The sequence below is a fragment of the Lissotriton vulgaris genome, chromosome 12 (genome assembly GCF_964263255.1).
Source record: "Lissotriton vulgaris chromosome 12, aLisVul1.2, whole genome shotgun sequence".
NCBI classification, from domain to species: domain Eukaryota; kingdom Metazoa; phylum Chordata; class Amphibia; order Caudata; family Salamandridae; genus Lissotriton; species Lissotriton vulgaris.
In genome coordinates this window covers 654,036,569-654,054,157 of record NC_141700.1, presented here as the reverse complement: position 1 = coordinate 654,054,157, position 17,589 = coordinate 654,036,569, and the positions used below count along the sequence as shown (strand labels likewise).

Here is a 17,589-nt window from a genome sequence, read left to right as displayed (position 1 = left end):
ATTCTGGGTGCTACCTGTTCAGTAGGTCCAAGTACTTTAATAGACATGCGCAAGAGCCTGGTTGGGCTCGTTTCCCGGAAGTCCAGAGGTATGCCTAACCGCACACTGACGTATGGGCGCTATGTAGTGTGATAGGTAATGAATACATTCCATGTGTATGATCACCGGCTATGGAACTGCCGATGGATAGTATTAACTTCAAACTTGGGGGGATAAACTGGCTAAGTTGTATTGGTGGGGTGGGGGCAGCGGCGATATGTATTGCTGAAGTCCAATATGTTTGATTTGATTTGATTGTGGGATTTATATCGCGCACAAGGGTGTTTACGTGTTCAGCAGAGGGGAGAGACAGAGTTCTTGTGGACAGAAGGAGAGCTGTGTTAGTTTGTAAATAGCCAGGTCTTTAATAGCTTTCTGAATCTCAGCAAATTTGGACAGCTTTTGATATGGGGAGAGAGTTCCATAGTTTTACTGTGCCCAGGACAAAGCTTCTTCCTACCCAACGAGCTGTTTTGAATTTTGGTGTTAGAAGGAGCTTGCTCTATGTTGAGGGTTGGCGTCTGGGTGGATGGTACCAGGTCAGAAGTTGTTTCACGAAGTGTGGTCCATTTCTGTGTACAGCTTTGTTTGCTCGACATAGAGATTTGAAGACTATTCTGTTCTTCATAGGAAGCCAGTGAAGTTTTTTCAAGCCTTCTGAAATGGATTGATATTTGGGAATGTTTAGCAGCATTCTGGCGGCCGCGTTCTGTGCTCGCTGAAGCTTCGTCATGTGCTGCTTTTGAAGGCCTAAGTATAGTGCATTTCCGTAGTCCAGTCTGGCCATGACTAGAACTGTCACTAGTGTTTTTACAGCTTCTGGGGGAATGAAGGTATGTACTTTGCGAATTGATTTTAAGGTTAGAAACACCAGGGAGACGACTTTGTTGACCTGATCTTGGAAGGTAAGTCTGTCATCAAAAGTGATACCAAGGTTCCTCACTTTGTGTACTGGGGTAGGTAGAGCTCCTATGCTGGGGGGCCACCAGTTCTGTGACCAAAGAGGTGTCAGTTCCCATCAGGAGGACCTCTGTTTTGGTTCCATTGAGCTTTAGACAATTTGTCCCCATCCATTGGTTAATGTGGGACATGCATGGTCTGAAGCGCTCAGCTGTTTCATTGGGGCTACTTGAAATGGACTTCACAATCTGGGTGTCATCTGCATATGATATTAGTGTGAAACCAAATTGCCTGGTGATATTGGCTAAAGGGGTCATGCAAAGGTTGAACAGGGTGGGGCTCAAAGAGGAGCCCTGTGGCACCCCACACAGCAGCGAAATCCCTCTGAACAGGCGTTGCTGATCTGAACATGTTGATATCTGTTGTTCAGATAGGATTTGATTGGCTTTTGAGCAGCGTCCTTGACTCCTACCTCCTGTAGCCTTCTGATTAGAATGTTGTGCTTTACGGTGTCAAAGGCCGCCGATAAATCCAACAGGATCAAGGCCGCCTTGGCACCTGTGTCCAGTATTGCCCGGATCTCCTCTGCTGCCATAATCAGGGCAGTTTCTGTTCCGTGCTCTTGTTGGAAGCCATACTGAGCTGAATCTAATAAGTCTGCTGAAGAGAAAAGGCTGGTCGTAGTGGGACGTCCCAGTGTGATCGTGTACGTGTGGGGAGGGACCATTTCGGGCAGTTCTGGGCAGTCTTGGCTCTGTGTGTGGGGCCTACTGGGTTGACCCTGGTAGGACGACTATCTTAGGTCCTTGGGCTCAGTCTATTGCGGGCTGCTGTCTGTTCGATCGGGGATAAGTGTGGTGTCTAGGGTGATGAGGGCTCTGGTGCTTCCGCTGGTGTGGTTTTGTATCTAAATTGGTATAATATCTGTGCCCACTCCAGAGATATGGGGTATTTGCTTGTTCCCTTCACTTCCTCATCCCGCAACACCTCTTCTTCTGCTGCAACCCATTTTCGTACCGAACCCACCTAGGCTGCTTCCGGGGGGGCCCTTCCGGGACCCGCCAGTACATGGCCAGCCCCCTTTTCGGCAGAAGGATAGCTAGGGATGCGAAACGACCCTACACTTTTTCTGATTTCCACCTGCGGAATATCCTGAGGGCGTACGCCTCCAAGTAGTGATGTTCATGATGTGTGTCGTCGCTCGGTGTGCCTGGTGAATTTTATTCCAATACTGTTGGATAGTAGGACTGTCCCAAAACATGTGTTTAAAGTCCGCTTCGGGGGTCTGACATCGGGGACATGCAAAGTGTGTGTCCGGGTAAAAACGATGTAGGCGTTGGGGCGTGAGGTACGCTTTGTACAGTATGTCAAATTGTATGTTTTTACAGGCGTACAGAATTTTTAAATCAGACTTAGCGAGTGCGACTGTCTTTGCTGTTGCTAAATTTCTGGAAGCCATGTGGCGTAAGCGAAGGATTCTCATCCAATTGGAATGACAATCCATCCAAGTATTTCCATAGAGATCCTGCTACTTGATTATGAGATATCCCACACTTCGATCAATATGCATACTATGTATTGTATAGTATCTATGCCTTGTTTAACTGGAACACTGTCATCCTACTTGTTGTATTTATTGTATGATTACACATATTTAACTGGTTATGTCTCTTTTAACATGCTTGTATAATTTTATGATCTTTTATGGCGAATCTCGCCGAAATAAAGAAAGAAATGGAATGGTATGTCTTTTGAATCGCGCGTTCCTGAAAACCTTTTTGGGGTATTCTAGTGCCTTCTCCCATTCTTTATCATTGAATGCCCTTCCCACCTCATTTTCCAATGCCTGTCATAATGTGGGCAGTGGCTTAAGGAGCACTTCCCTGATAGCCTTATAGAGCATTGACGACTACTGTCTAAGAGTTGCCTATATAGCAGGAATTGGTCCGGAGGGAGGCCGTGTTCTGCCACTAGTTGGTCACAGGTCCGTAACCGTCCATCGTCGTATAGGTATTCCACTTCAGTGATGGAGTATTCAGTCCATATTTGAAGGGTACGTGGATCTAGTGCTCCTTAACAGATACCCGTTTAAGGACCAAGACGCAGGGGATAAAACTATTCTTCTGCCTCTCCTTATTTGAGTTTCCTGCAGGAGCTGAGCATTTCAGTCAAGAATAATTTCTTATCATGCCATGCTTTGATTACATACTCCACTGACATTAAACTGCTTGGAAATATTAAGGTAGTTTCAACAGAAAATTCTATGAATGAGGTGGAAGCTCCTCTACATCTAGTGCTGTTCAAAACACACACACTCAGTCCTCTGTTAGCCCTAGGACATTTTGACTGGTCTCTTGGATTTATCAGAGTATAGCCCTTCCAAAAAACACTATTGGAGTTCCTTTGGCAACATTGGCGAGTCAAAACAATGCAGCAGGGCTTATGATGTTTGTTTTGCCGTTAATAAAGCAATATCTAAAGGATTTCTTATAAAAGTGTTCTTGGTCCAGCCTGAGTGCTGACTGTTTTTTGTCAATACTGAAGGGGATGCTGTTTCAACCACTTTATTCATGTCTTGGAAAGAGTCTTTCCTGATGTCATTTGTATCATCCTGGAGAGTAAATGAGAAACGGGACTGCCCAGTTCTAGAGCTATTCATGCTGATCAGCAAGGGTAAAGTGACATTGGGGAAGCAACACAAGATGACCATTTAGAGTCTCTCAGACTTTGACCTCAACCGAACTATTGCTTTACAGGCTGCACTTTCCCAGGAGCGTACTGTAGATCATATAGAATGCTTCACACCCTAGATCCCAAAAGAGCACTCATACTGCTTGGAAAAAAATAGTTTGTCTGGTCAGTTGGGGATGCCTGAGAAAATGGGGAATAGTTAGGGACCTGATAGGGGCGTATAGGCCAATGGAGGAGCACCATGGGAGGAGCACAGCCAGGATAATGAAGGGGCTTGAGTAGTGTTTTGAACCGTACTGAGATGTGCCGACTGTACAGTGATATGATTTTTCAGTTTATTTGACTTTCATAGACACCGTAAGTGTGATATACTTCTATCCTTGCTCTATCAGTCGTGATTGTACATGTTGGAACCTGTCCATGTATGCTGAGCAAGTGTTTAGTAAAAGATGTTCACACAAAATAAGTTGTTTATCTAGACATCTCCTATGGACTTTGTAGACCATACAAAATGCCTTACTTGGATCACTGACTGACTAAAACATTCTGCTGCCTATTTGTATTTAGGCCAGTCTATTCTACATTAAGCAGCTACAGCCGCACTGCATACAAGTACCTCTGTGCAAGATGTATTCCAAGAAGTGACATGGAAGAAGGTACTCCCGTTCACTTGCTGATATTTGGGCTTTGCTGAAAACCAGACACCCAAGTTGACCAAGCAGGCCCTAGGACCAGCTTCATATGAGAATTCAGTCTTACCTCTCCTTTATGATCAGTTCAGAAAAGCATTTGAGTCTCTGAAAGATCCAGTGCTTGATTAGAAATAATTACTTCCATGGTTCTGAAGTTCTCTAGCTTTATCTTTCATTAATTCACATACTATGCTCTCCTCCTCGCAGAGGACAATTCACAAATGTAATTAAACCAATTTATCCTGTGAGGGGTGAGCAGAAACTGTGTAGCTCAAATTATTAAATGGTGGGCAAACTGTCCAGAAAGGATGTAGAAAGCTTAATGAATGCTAAGTTTTAGCAACGGTGCCCCCGGTTTTAATAGTAAATGGAGAAAACACTTTTGAGGTTCCTAGCTTCATGGTCGAGACTAGTCTCGAAAGTATTGTCTATGAAAGATATTAAAGCTGGACACTTGCATGTAAGTCATTATTTCATATTTGCTGGTATTAGGTTACTGGTTATTCTCATGTATGGTACCAAACAGCCTTCCCACCTGCCCCTCTTGTGTTTTTCAATGTGTAATGTCACAGTTTCTTAAAGTGTTTCAGCATGATTAAAACCCTATATAAAAGCACGCAAAAAAAATAAACTTTGAATAACCATCTATCTTCAGCTGCAAGCACAGTAACTTTTACTGGGTCAACTTGTATTTGAAATCACTCTCTACATTCATCACTTTAACCTACATCTCCAGCTTTCTATAACATGTTTTGCCCATGATTCATTTTCTCAACAAATGTTCTTGGTTTTTCCCTCAGTGATTTTGGAGAATCACATAGTTTCCGAGGAAGATGTGGAATCCGAGCCAAAACGGCAGAGAATAGAAATCGATTGTCAGGACCCCTCTATTAAGGTATAGTGCTGAAGCCATTTGCTGCATGGTGTATACTGATTTATTAATGAACAGTTTCTCAGTTCCCTAAATAGCCCAGTGTTTTGCTATCACTACTATTTTGTCCTCCTTACTGCTTAATTTCTACTGGTGAGGATCGTTGATGTGCAGTTACTTTGCTGGCTTGCTTTTCTTTCATACTTTTTTGATTAAATGGTTGAACCTCTCATAGATTGTTAGTTACACCTTCAGCCTATAGGTTGGTGTACATGTTGAGATGACCTTCACTCAAATCAGAGTTAAGTTACAAATCTGACGAGGAAGATGCTTAGAGGCTAGGGGCATACTTTATGAGGCCTAACCAGAAACATTTCTCTAGGTACCAGTGTTCAGGTATTTATTTAGTTATGAGATTTTCTACATCATGACCAAGATGCCTGAGCCTAGCTCAAGATGGATCGCCCAGCAATAAGGTATTAACATGACCGTGAATGCAGCGTGTAGGTGGACATGAATTTAGAGGATAGGATATGTTATTGTCTGGTGGTGCAAATCAAACGGGTTGTTATCGAAATAGGTACAGGAAAAGCTGGGCCGTACAATTTGAGTAGCTGTTAATACAACAGCCATGTATTCAAAATGATAATTCAAGAGAATTTATAACTGAAAGATAACAAGAATACATTCTGAAGGACTTAGATTATTAAGATTAAATTACTAGTAGTAGAGGTAAAGGATGAAGTGCTGGAGGGTGCTGGAGTTCCTTGTTACATTAAGTGTCAATAGTGATGTCTACTTATCAAAGAGTTAAGAGAATAGTTAAAGCTGAATATCAGACTACATGGGCAAGGGATGACCAATGGTGATTGGAAGAAGAAACTTCATCCATTAAATGATGTTACAGTACGTCTCTAAGCCCAAGCAGACATCATGAAAGATAGGAAACATTCTGGAAGACCTATTGTAAGTGATGCAGAACTAGGGAAAGAGACCTGCTTTTTTCCCCTACAACCCTTCCCAAATTGTTAATGGAAAGGGATTTTCCTATGGTCAAGTTTTGTGGCAGAGAGGTGACTCTGAGCAATTTGAGAGTATAAGCATGGGTAAATTGGAAGAGTATGCTGTCTTTGGTTAAAGAGGAGGGACGCTTGGGTGAAACCACAGAGTGGAGGAAGGTGAGGACTGGAAGGACAAGGTAACACACTCTCCTTCTTTCTACACTTTTTTAATGAATTTAAAGACTCTTTAATTATAATTCAGTGTGTTTACCTATTGTTTTCAAAGGCCACCTTGAATTTCACTTTTATTGTGGCTGGTTAATTCTTTCTGCACTCCCCAAGGTAATATTTCTACCCTCAGAAGCATGGCAGAGGCAAATTTTTGGACTGGGAAGGGACAGTGGCACTATGCTTCTCAAGGCCACCCCCCCCCCCCCCCCCAATTCCCCCCGGTAAGTTTGCAGCTATTGAATGTTGCAGCTATTTAAACTTTAGAATAAGATGAAGGCATGAAAGACACTCAAAAGCAGGACCAACTGGTGAAATCTAACAGTGGTTGTACTTAAATATCCGTACAAATTTCACATAGTGAGTGAGCTCCTTCTAAGTAGCATTTATGTTATATGACTCCGTCAGTAAACTGGGCTACATACGCAGGAGCCCAATGGTAGCCGACGCCACCCTTACCTTGATGCAGTAGCGAACAAGAACAGTGGCAGACAGCGACAAGATGAAGGGGGAAGGGTTAGGAAGGGAATTCCATGGTGTAGATCCTGCAAGCTTTCACACATAGTTAGACACTGACCTGGCAGATAAGATGAGAACAGTACTTTGCATAAGAGTAAGTTCTCAATCTCCTATCCTGAGATTTCTAGGCCTACCAATGAGATAGACTGTGTTTTTTTCCATGGTGCAAGGTTGAGGTAAATGTTGTGGGATAAGTAGAAAGGACTCTGAGCTGAGAGGCCTGTAAAGGAAGGACAAAGTTAGTCCATCAATGTTCAAGTTTGCAATTAAAGAACTTTTAGTACTATAAACAAATGTTCATTCCACCTGAGAGCACTTTGTAGCAAGAAGTCGTAAAAAAAATCGAGACAGCACTTGAGCATCAAAGCAAAGATTCTACTTCTGCCTAGGAGTCTCAAAAACTGGCAGTTGGGAATGGCTTGGGCCTCCTCTAGATTATTCCCTAAGATCTGCTAAATCATTGTGATTACCACCTATACGCTGAGGACACTTATTCTGTGCCTAAGGCATTTCTTCTGAAGACCTGTCATTTCTTTCAAAAGTTTCGAACTGGTGAAGACATGGATGTCACAACACGAGGACTTGCAAGGGTTATGGAAAAAAATATAATTGCCAATAAATTACAACTCCTCCAGAACTTAGCTTCTGTAAATTTCGCCTTCTTCAAATCATTCCTTAATAAAAACTGGCTTTTGTCCCTCATTCGATTTAGAAGTACACGTGTCGCAGAAAAAGGCAAACTCTTTGTGTCCTTAACACTCTAGTAGACTCCCATCTGGTGGACCATATTAAAAAATCATCAAAGTGCACAACATTAATTAAATTAATAAAATGAAATCTTCAATTGTCTGCAAAACATAAACAAGTGGTACAAGCCATAGCTCTAATCCCATTTGGCTGTGATAACACCCTCTCGTAACAGGTCCCCCTGGAAGAAGGCTGAGACCCCCAAAGTAGCATCTCACATGCTAGTACTTGGGAAGGGTATGAATACATCTACATTGGTTCCAGCTATCCATAAGATGTTCATTTGTGCTTGCATGTATATCTTACACCTTTTTTTCATGTTCCACTTAGACTAGTGTATGCACAGGGTGTGCTTGAGTCTTCTATGGGGTTTCATGCTAATCAATCTAACCTTTCATGTAAAAATGCAAGCATCTCAACAACACATCTGGGGATCAGTGCTTCATTTGTAGAAGAATAAGTGAGGAGGCCTAAAGTTTTGATGAGAAACCAATTGCTTGCACTATCAAATGTCAGGGGTGATGAATACCAAGGCTGTGTATTCTTGATTCCACCTTCTGCCTCTGTATTCCACCACCTTTGTCAATCCTGTTCTGTGTTTCTCTTCATCATTTTACCTCCTTTTGTGTTTTTCTCTCTTACTCTGGGTCAAAAAGTCTATTGAGGAAAATTAAGTGCGGTGGGCCCAACCTGCAATCACTAGCTCAATTAAGTACTGCTCAGGTCAGGACACAATACATTTGCTTTTATCCCCTCATGGGCAATTGACTGAATAGATTGAGCCTCTTTAAAATAACCTAGGAAGTCCTCTTGGAAATGTCTCAGTTGCTCAATATTCCACTCCTCTCGTTGTAATGGGAAGAGGCGGAAAAGCTAAATAGTTTCCCTCATTATATTGATTTTGAGCACAGAGGCAAGAACTGTATTTGTTTTGCAGATGAGATTGTCATCTCGTTTTCAGAGCACTCTCATTTTCCGCGAGTCATAAAACATGAACAATTTAATACGAACTGGGCACTGTGGTATGATATATCTTGCTTATTATCCATACAGGGATGTATATTTACGAGTGCTTCTATCACTAATATCTTCAGGGGAACTTGGAGGGTAAACATGTCATTATGAAAAATGGACGAATTCTAGCACTGGTGGCAATGACGTAATAATCTCTTTTTGGGAGAAAAAACTGGTTGGGACCATGATTCCTGATTCATTTTTGAAGTTGAGTTACACATCTAAAAACAGTTCAAAGGTACCCTTAAAAATAGTAAAATTTGGAGCAGTGCCCCGTGCTTTGAAAGCCTTTTTGCCGAGGATGGCCAACAAAACCATGATGGTTCAGAGCGAGAAGGTAACTAATCTTTACAACAGAAGCAAGAGGAGACAAGATTTCAACCCATTCCAAAAGAAGACCAATCCTCTAGTGTGTGATTTGCTAAGGAGCCCGACCCCCAACAGGCTCCCTCTCCGTCTGTCCCTCTTTCTTTTATCCCCAAAGTGGTTATGAAGATCAAGTTCAATAAGATCATTCTTATTGAACCTGATCGGAACTCCGTAAATGAGGTACCTGAACCTTAAACACCTTTCAGATCAGAGGCTTTTGTGCAGATGATCATTTACCCAAGCTCGAGGGTGAATATTCCCATTCCCAGCAACCTGCCATTGTTCAGTTTGTTAGCTTGGATCTTGCATTCATCAGTGTGGACGCCTATGTTTGCCTTTGAACTGCATATGAACTTTGAAATGATATAACATAACTATCTAAAAGTAAATGTCATATTTTTTTTCCCACAAGGCTCCCTGTTTGCTTTTGTCCAAGAAGAAATAGACCTTCTCTACTGCCAAGACCATGTGGGTTTACCCTCTCCTCCCCATCAAGTGAAATTTGCTCTTCAATACTCATCTCCTAGACTTTATTTGCCATCAGTCATTTCTATATGAAAACATCCTTGCAAAACTTTGTTCACTACATTACTTATCAGAGACTATGTAGAGGGCCTAAGTAAAATGATTCCGCCACTCTCGTGATATTTTCCACCCTGGAAGTTAATGTAAATCTAATGTACTGTTCATTTGAAACCTTTCATAAAAAAAGAGACCCTTCTTAATATCTGAGTCTGCTTTCATTTTTTTGAGATTCAGCATTTTTGTGATATGGGGACTATCAATAGTGTACTGAGGGATGTTGCAGTCCTTCAGATTGGTCGGGAAGGGAACGTGTTTTGAAAACGGAGAAGTTGTTTATGTGGAATGAATGTACCTGATGGTGGAGGTCGTGTGTTAGAGATTGATTTATAGTTTTATAGGCTTGGAGCAGGGTGAAGGGCTAAGAGTATGCAACATACTGAGTGGAGGGAGTGTGTGGGCTTTTTCTCTGAGTAATGGCCAGTAACTGGGAAGTTTTCTGAGTGGCGGTCTCCCTCTTGTAATGTCCACCTTGCTCACCACCTCAGAAGACGAGCATTACGTCTTGCGCCAGTGTGCCCTCGTTGATACACTAAAAAAACTAGCACTCATTGTGACCTGCTGTTATGATCTAGAGCCATCCTATGTGTTCTTCTCAGGAGTTATGGTGTGTTTATGATCTGTTTAATTGACTCTCGCCTAAGCCTTTTAGTCCCATTTGGCACTTATATGAATTCAGTTTTCAATGTTGGCCATTTTCCCCTATTATTAAGTATTACGTAACATGCATTTGCTACAAAAGTTTTCCATTTTAGCAGGATATTGGTTTCTTGCATGTGCCTGTCAGAGCTGTTGAAATCCTGTTTTGGCTCATGGACACTTGGCATTATCTCCGTGGGAGAATCCTCTGCGACCCTTCAACCACTTCCAACGTAGTTGTGCTCTCTGGATGAACCCAGTGTTGTATTTACTTGGCTTGCGAACTGGGTTCATCCTGGAAAGTTGCATCTCTGTGCGTCTGGATGTGTAATATGTTCCCTCAGATCATCTGGCACGCGTCGCCTGGCCATTCCTAAGGTGTCCAAAGCCAGGATGGGTGGCAGGTCCTTTAGGTACCTGGCAGCGTCCAGTTGGAATGAACTCCCTGTGGCGCTCCGCCTGGAACCCTTAGAGTCCACCTTTAGAGCTAAACTGAAAACACTTCTCTACTCTCAATAGTGTTCCTCCTCCCTCCCCTCCAGCCTGCACTAGGATCTCAGCGCGGGGACACGCCGTCGGCGTCACCATGCGCTCTACAAATCTCCCTATTATTATTATTATTAAGGATCTTGTTATGATTTTGCGTAGGAGCTACATTGCGGAAAATACAGCTAGACCTCGTGTACAAAATTAATGTTACAGTGTTAGAATCTCGGGATGGCCATCCTTGTTCTTTTCACGGACTTTCTCTAAGCTCTTTCACTCTGACTTGGGTGTTTGTGTATAAATAGCAATCCACTGGCACTAATTCTTGCTTAACTTGCCTCTATTTATGTGGCGGTGCAGCCTCTAGTAATTGTTGCAAGATGTGGAAATGTGTCAGGTGAAAAGTATTCCAGACAGACGACGAGTTGCTTGGCCTTAATGTTCATTTTCAGAGGCATATCCTGTCCAACAAAGATTACCGTAAATCCAGACAGCTTGTATTTTTCCTCAGCCATACCTTGTTAGATCTTCTGCAGTTGCTCAAAGAAACACAGGTTTGGACCAGAGATTGACATGTAAACTGGACGTGTGAATTTAGAGGTGGCGATGTGGTCTGAGCAGGGCATTCTTTGACAGAGAGGATTGTCCGACACATGACCAGAAGGGTTGGATCTGTGCTAGATTTTCAAGCTATCAACTAACTATGTAAATTCATTTAATTTAGATTTCGGTAAAAGTTTCTTATGTGGAGATCTTTAAAATCTGGCATGAATCTGTCCTTCCTGGACCTACTTTGGCAACCCTGCCATGCCCAGTTAGAATATTAGGTACCTTTTGTGTGCAAATAAAGTTTGAAAATATTGGGCACTGTTATTCAGACAAAAATCTGATTAATAGTATGCAAGTTACTTGTCTTAATATTTTTCATAACCCAACACGAGGAGCATGCAGATGTTAAATATAACTTTGTGGTGCATTTTCTGTTGGTTGTTTTTCTGCTCTCACAAAATCCTTATTTCTCCCTGATCCAGTAAGTCTGCTCAGATGTGTTCATCATCTTTGAAGGGCTGGGAAATACATGGAGGTCTGATGGAAGTATCTGATGATGCGGGACTAGGTTGCGTTGATGGCTCAATTGTATGCCTTGTGGAATAACATAAGGAATTCCAGCATACACTTATAGAAACAAACTGGACCCCAGTGCTTTAGAAACGGCTTGTACAACATAGCTCGAGGAGGCCAGATCTATGCTTTATAGACTTTTTAAAAAAATATTCACCCAAATAAAATAAACTGAATGGAACTTATTTACGTCGTGGTTCTCCTGAAGCGTGGATCCGGTCCCCCTGGACCCATGTTAGACAGCTGAGCTTTAGAAAACAGTTTTTTTTGTTAAAGAAAGATAAACTATATACGTCTAGAGAATACAATTCCAATGTTACTCAGCAACAGTTATTTCTTCTTGCTTGGAAGCGCAGGGACAAAAACTGACCTCTACTTCTGAGTAACCAAAATTGTGTACAACATACACAACGGTTGTTAGGAGGGGGGTGTTCCTTTTTTTGCATCAGGGCTCAAGGAACACTTATAAACATGATGTGGGATCAACAAAGAAACAAAACTTTCAGGGGGTCAGTAAAAATCATCTGCTTTTTGGCCTCATTTCATACAATTGACCACCCGTCGATTTATATGAGGCTCAAAGTGTGGTTCGAGCCCTCTTGGAATGGATTTGGCCTTTGATATGTGCTAGCTCAGTAGCTCTGCTACTATGAGGTCAACGTGTGGGGTTCCTTGCTGCTTTCCTTTGTCACCCTTTACTTTTTACTTCTGCATTCTAACTCTGTTACTGTTAATTCAAGGTGGACATTATCCTATGTGCAGGGTTCTCAAGTTCTCGTCTCCCTTGATGGTGTGCCTAATCAATTTTAGTGGTTGTACCCCTGCCTCACTGGCTTTGAGATCTAGTGACTTCGTAACATGCTTAAGCTTAACCACCGAAGTCTGAGACCTTCTCTGTGGGTCTTCTGTCTAACTGAGAAACCACTGAGTGTTATCCAGGACCTACAGTTTATTAATCAACTAAAGAAAAACCGGTCTGTGAAATCTCGGGTCAGATATCCTTCCTCGCATAGAGTTTTGAAAGTTAATGTCTATATATCCTCTCCACTTCCCCATTGTAATGCAATCTACTGGGTAGCATCGACATCTTAACATCAGAAGCTGGCGCTGATTAGAAATGCAGAAACCCAGCTGCTTTTGTGGCTGAAGAAATGGACTATATTGGACCAGCTCAGGTTGCTATGCACTGGCTCCCAGTTAAGTGGATCAAGCATAAGTCATTAAACTTGGTCCATAAAGCACTCTACAAGTTCCGACTAGTATTTCTCTTGCAAACATTTTCAGTTCACCATTCTATTTGACCCCTGCATTCTGAAAATGTGCTCCAGTTAATATTCCCACAGTGAAAAAAGTTGCAGATAGGTGGCAGCGTTTTTTTGTCCAAGCTGCATTTTTTTAAAATTTATTGGTTCTGTATGTATGTATTTATTTATAATATATATGTTGTTGTAGATATTTATACTGCGTGAACAAGACCCTGGGGCATAGCAGAGCACATTACATAGGATCGTTGTGTGCATAGGTAACTTGGACATGTGAACAATCTATAAAATTGCAATAGCATTGATCTGGGATTGAAAACTTATGTTAGCACTGGTCATAGACAGGTTTTTATTTACAACGTCTTCTGGATTCCTCTAGAAATCCATGAGCTACTGAAGTTTATGGTAGTTATGTTGGGAAATGTCATTGAGATAGGAGGATATGCAATTGCCATTTGAAAGATTAGTTCAGATGTTGGGGTGGGGGTATGAAGTTCAGTACCTGGGTAGGGGTTCCAGAGAAACATTGTTTCAGCCTGCTTGCTTTCTCGAAGGAAGGAGTTTCAAGAAGAAGTTTGCCAGAACTGCTCAGGGAATCACTTCTTTCTGCGATGAGTTTTTGAGATACGAAAAGTGTGTTGTTGGAATGGAGGGCTCTGTGTAGTTGCAGGGCAGTTTAGAAGGTCTCCTCCAAGCGTCGCTAGTTGAAGGAGGCTAGAACGTCTGTCTGTAATGGGCTCGGACAATCTGGTTTTGGTCACTACTCTTGAGGTTGCATTGAGTGTTTTCCTCATAGGGGCACCGAACTTTGGGGATGCTGATCCCAAGTGAGATTCCATAGTCCATCTGGGAGAACACCTGGGATTGAGCCACAGTTTTAAAATCATCCCGAGGGATGTTTATGGAATGAGATTGCTGTAAATTTCTATTAATTAACGGACCATCTAAAGTTCACAAAGACATTGAAACGTTGTCTCTGTCCATACTAAGTTGCCCAGTTTGCCTCTTTATTTCTCGACAATACCAAAAGTCCTTTGGGGGTTCCCTGCACTGAACAAATGCCATACATTGAATAGAAATATGTGGCAAAAATGTTTTCTCCATCTTTTGCAATAGGAAGAGTTTACCATAAGCTCCCTTCTTACTACTGACTTTGGTGTTCAAGGCAATAGTGAACTTAAGCTTCAGCTGCATCAACTCACATTGTTGAGGATCTTGAAGTCTTTGGTTTCTATGCTTGAGTCTGTCCAACATACGGAGTTGAGGATAATAGTCAGATTTCATAGAAAGGGCCATCTTTCCTAGGGTAGACGAGACTTTCCCTGACTTAAAGTGAAAGATCGCATCATTTTCAAGTGCCTTTGGCTGGTGTTTAAATGTTTATTTAATTTAGCCTATCCCGAAATAAAATAGACATTATTTCCTGCTGGAACGGGGACCTTTAGGTCAAGAAACAAGAAGTGTATATGTCCTAACCCTTATCTCTTCACTAGCATGGATGGCAAGGGGCTCTGCAATCTTGCAATCCAACACTGGAAGTTCCTGCCAGAAAATCTTTAGTTATAATCTGTATTACCCAGTTTGAATCTGACTTCAAAAACCATGTGTTCTTTGCTTGTAGGTTCTGACACCCGCAGCCAAAAGGCATATATATATATATATATATATATATTGCAGTACTCTATCTTTCCAGAATCCAGTAACCAAACCACGGACTCAGATAGACAACGCGGACCCAATTTCTTCGTGCGTTTCTTCATTTATTTAAAGTTTTCCGCCCTGCATCAGTACGCCGCCATACATATATATACTCAGCCACCAGTGCAAAATGTGGAGTACTTATCATGGGTATGAATTTGCCTATATAAATATTTAAACATCGAGTTTCTGCTACCATTTTTTGGTTTTAGCAATAAGACCGTGGGAAAAGATTGTATCCGATAATTTTTGTTTTAATACAAATAAATAGTATTTTTTACCTTTAGTAAAATGGAAATGGAAATTGTGTTTCCTGCTGAAGACCAAATACAAAAGCACACTCATAATCCACTCGAACAAAAAAAGTGTATTAGGGATGTTAGGTAGTTTTTATGAATGGTCCTTGTTTTCAATACCTGGCTTCAATAGTCAGCAAGAGAAAGTTTAGCAGCCAAATTATGCAGTGACTGGAGTTGTGTTGTATTTCATGTGCACTCTTCGTGCTATCTTTTGACCCATATGAATTAGAATGGGTTTATTTAAATCTGCAGATGAAGCAGATAATGTGGCAAATTCATGATATCAATTACATTGAATATATTCTGGAAAATATACAAACTATTTTCTTTCTATGTACAGTTTAAGTATTCATTTGAAAAAAAGCAGACTCGCTAGTACAAAACATCTGTTCTATTTATTTTATTATAGAGCACCCTCTGAAGAGCATCCTTGCATAGATAGAAAACAGCTGCTGCAAAAACTAACGAAAAAAGTGTTCATCAATTTTTTTTAAGAACTAGAGGTCCCTGAAGACTACATAATAAACAGGCGAGCCAGTTAACTTCTTAGTTTACCAAATGCTTGCGAGAGAAGTCCCCTGTGCATGCCAGCCTGACATGCTGAGCACGAGAAGGGATGCAGGAGTTGAAATGAAGAAGCTTTACCAAAGTCTCATTTGATACTTTCTCCATGAGGTGTCAGTAATTGATGTCATAGCAAACTCTATGCATCAGATTTAAGATTTTAATTTGACTTTAGGAAATCTGCCTTTTCAGTGGCTGCTCTCCGGATTTTCCCCCTTTTTCTGGATTCCATATTTTTTTTTGTTTGTGCACTTTACCCTTGTTCATCAGTAGTAAAATGTCTGTGCCTAGAAGTCCCTAGTATATGGTGTATAAAGTGTACCCACTGCCTGGAACTTAAATGCCACTAGTGGACTGCATCACCTATTGTGCCATTCACTACAGTGACAATGCAAACATGCCTTCAGGCCTACCGTGTGGTAGCCTGACTGTGACAGTGTAAAACCTATCATGCTCCCTATCAAAATAGCCCTTTTTGATAGGTGAAAATGTTCTCTTAAATTTTAGTAGGCGCTTAGCCTTTGCTCAGCCTTGAAAAGGTTTGAAACAAATGTGAAGTTCCTCCCATGAATATATAATAGGTTTCTCTGCACTCATCAGAATAGGCAGCTACTATGGACGTACTTTTTGATACTGCAGTGTCAAATCCTGATTGACAGGTCTTTTGAGCTGCATGTAACATTTAGAACATCCTTGTAAAGGAAAGAAAAGGATTACAAGACCAATCATGTGGACCCCCTGACTGGTTGGTAAAGGACCCTGCTGTTATCCTGCCAGAGCTCTGTCTCTGTTTACTGTGGGTACAGTACCTGCCTCACACAGGATTGTAGTGTTAGATGTGGGAGGACACTAGGAGTCTCATTGTACAATCCCCACACACACCTCAGCTCTTAGAGACATCGGCGGTCCGTGCATGTAACTGCAGTGAGGCCGCGTGTTTTTTTTGTTGAGGGAACAATGTTGAGGGAGAATGAAATAAATAGTTGATTTCCCCCAGGCATCGTCCCTCAAAATTGGGGCACAGGTAGACCAACGTAGAGGCTTTTATGCAGTCATTTTACGACGTGATGAAAACAAAATAATCTAGGATAGAGTGGTTTGGGAATGCATCTGAGAGCTTTACTTAACAGATGTAAGATATGTAAACTTCCAGAAGATAGCCAACCTTATCAGGGCCTTGAAAGAAAGAGCCTTGTCAAAAGCCCTTTCTAGTGACTTAATGCTAGCTAGCTGTAGGGGTGAGGTGCTTGTTGACATAATCCAGATTGTGTTTTGCCGATGATGCTTGTGATTACCGATAAACTGCAGCACTGTGTTGTTCCAGTGCAGTTTCAGGAAATGACTGCTTATTTACCATTGAATTATAGTAGGCCAGGACCTACGTAGTCCAGGACATTCTGATACAAACGCTAATCAATATGTTGTCCAGGTACACCGGTTGTAATCTAGCAATTAATTGAGCCAATGGCTTGATGTGCATGTTGAGCCAACATAGGAGACAGTGAAAAGCCTTGCGGGGCAGTAGACTGTACTGCAGGACTGTATGCCGATGACGAGGGAAGGCTATAGACTAAAAGGGACCCTTCTGAACCAAGTAAAGCCTTGTAGCCACTGCTCCTGTGATTGTTATTTCTCTTAGACGTGTATCAATCATAGCATGATCCCCTGTGCCAAACGACGTGGAGATATTCAGCCAGCTCATGCCCACCCCTTCACCCTCATCCACGATGTTCCTCACCTCTTCAAGCGACACTACCTGCTCTGACTCTGTCCTTTTGCCTGCCAGAGGCCCGGAAATCCAGCAACTGGTATTCCTCCGGGTAGCCTGAAACTTATTTTGCAACTGTTTTTGTCAGTACTTTATTC

General features: G+C 41.8%; 1 protein-coding gene across 2 annotated transcripts in view; it reads left to right on the top strand.

The window, feature by feature from the left end:
- The window catches only part of BANP (BTG3 associated nuclear protein), a 990,655-nt gene that overhangs the window by 130,328 nt on the left and 842,738 nt on the right, over positions 1-17,589 (top strand). For both annotated transcript variants that reach the window (XM_086945823.1, XM_086945822.1), the window contains one exon: positions 5,123-5,217. In XM_086945823.1, coding sequence (XP_086801949.1) covers positions 5,123-5,217 — 95 coding nt within the window. The remainder of the gene's footprint in view (positions 1-5,122; positions 5,218-17,589) is intronic.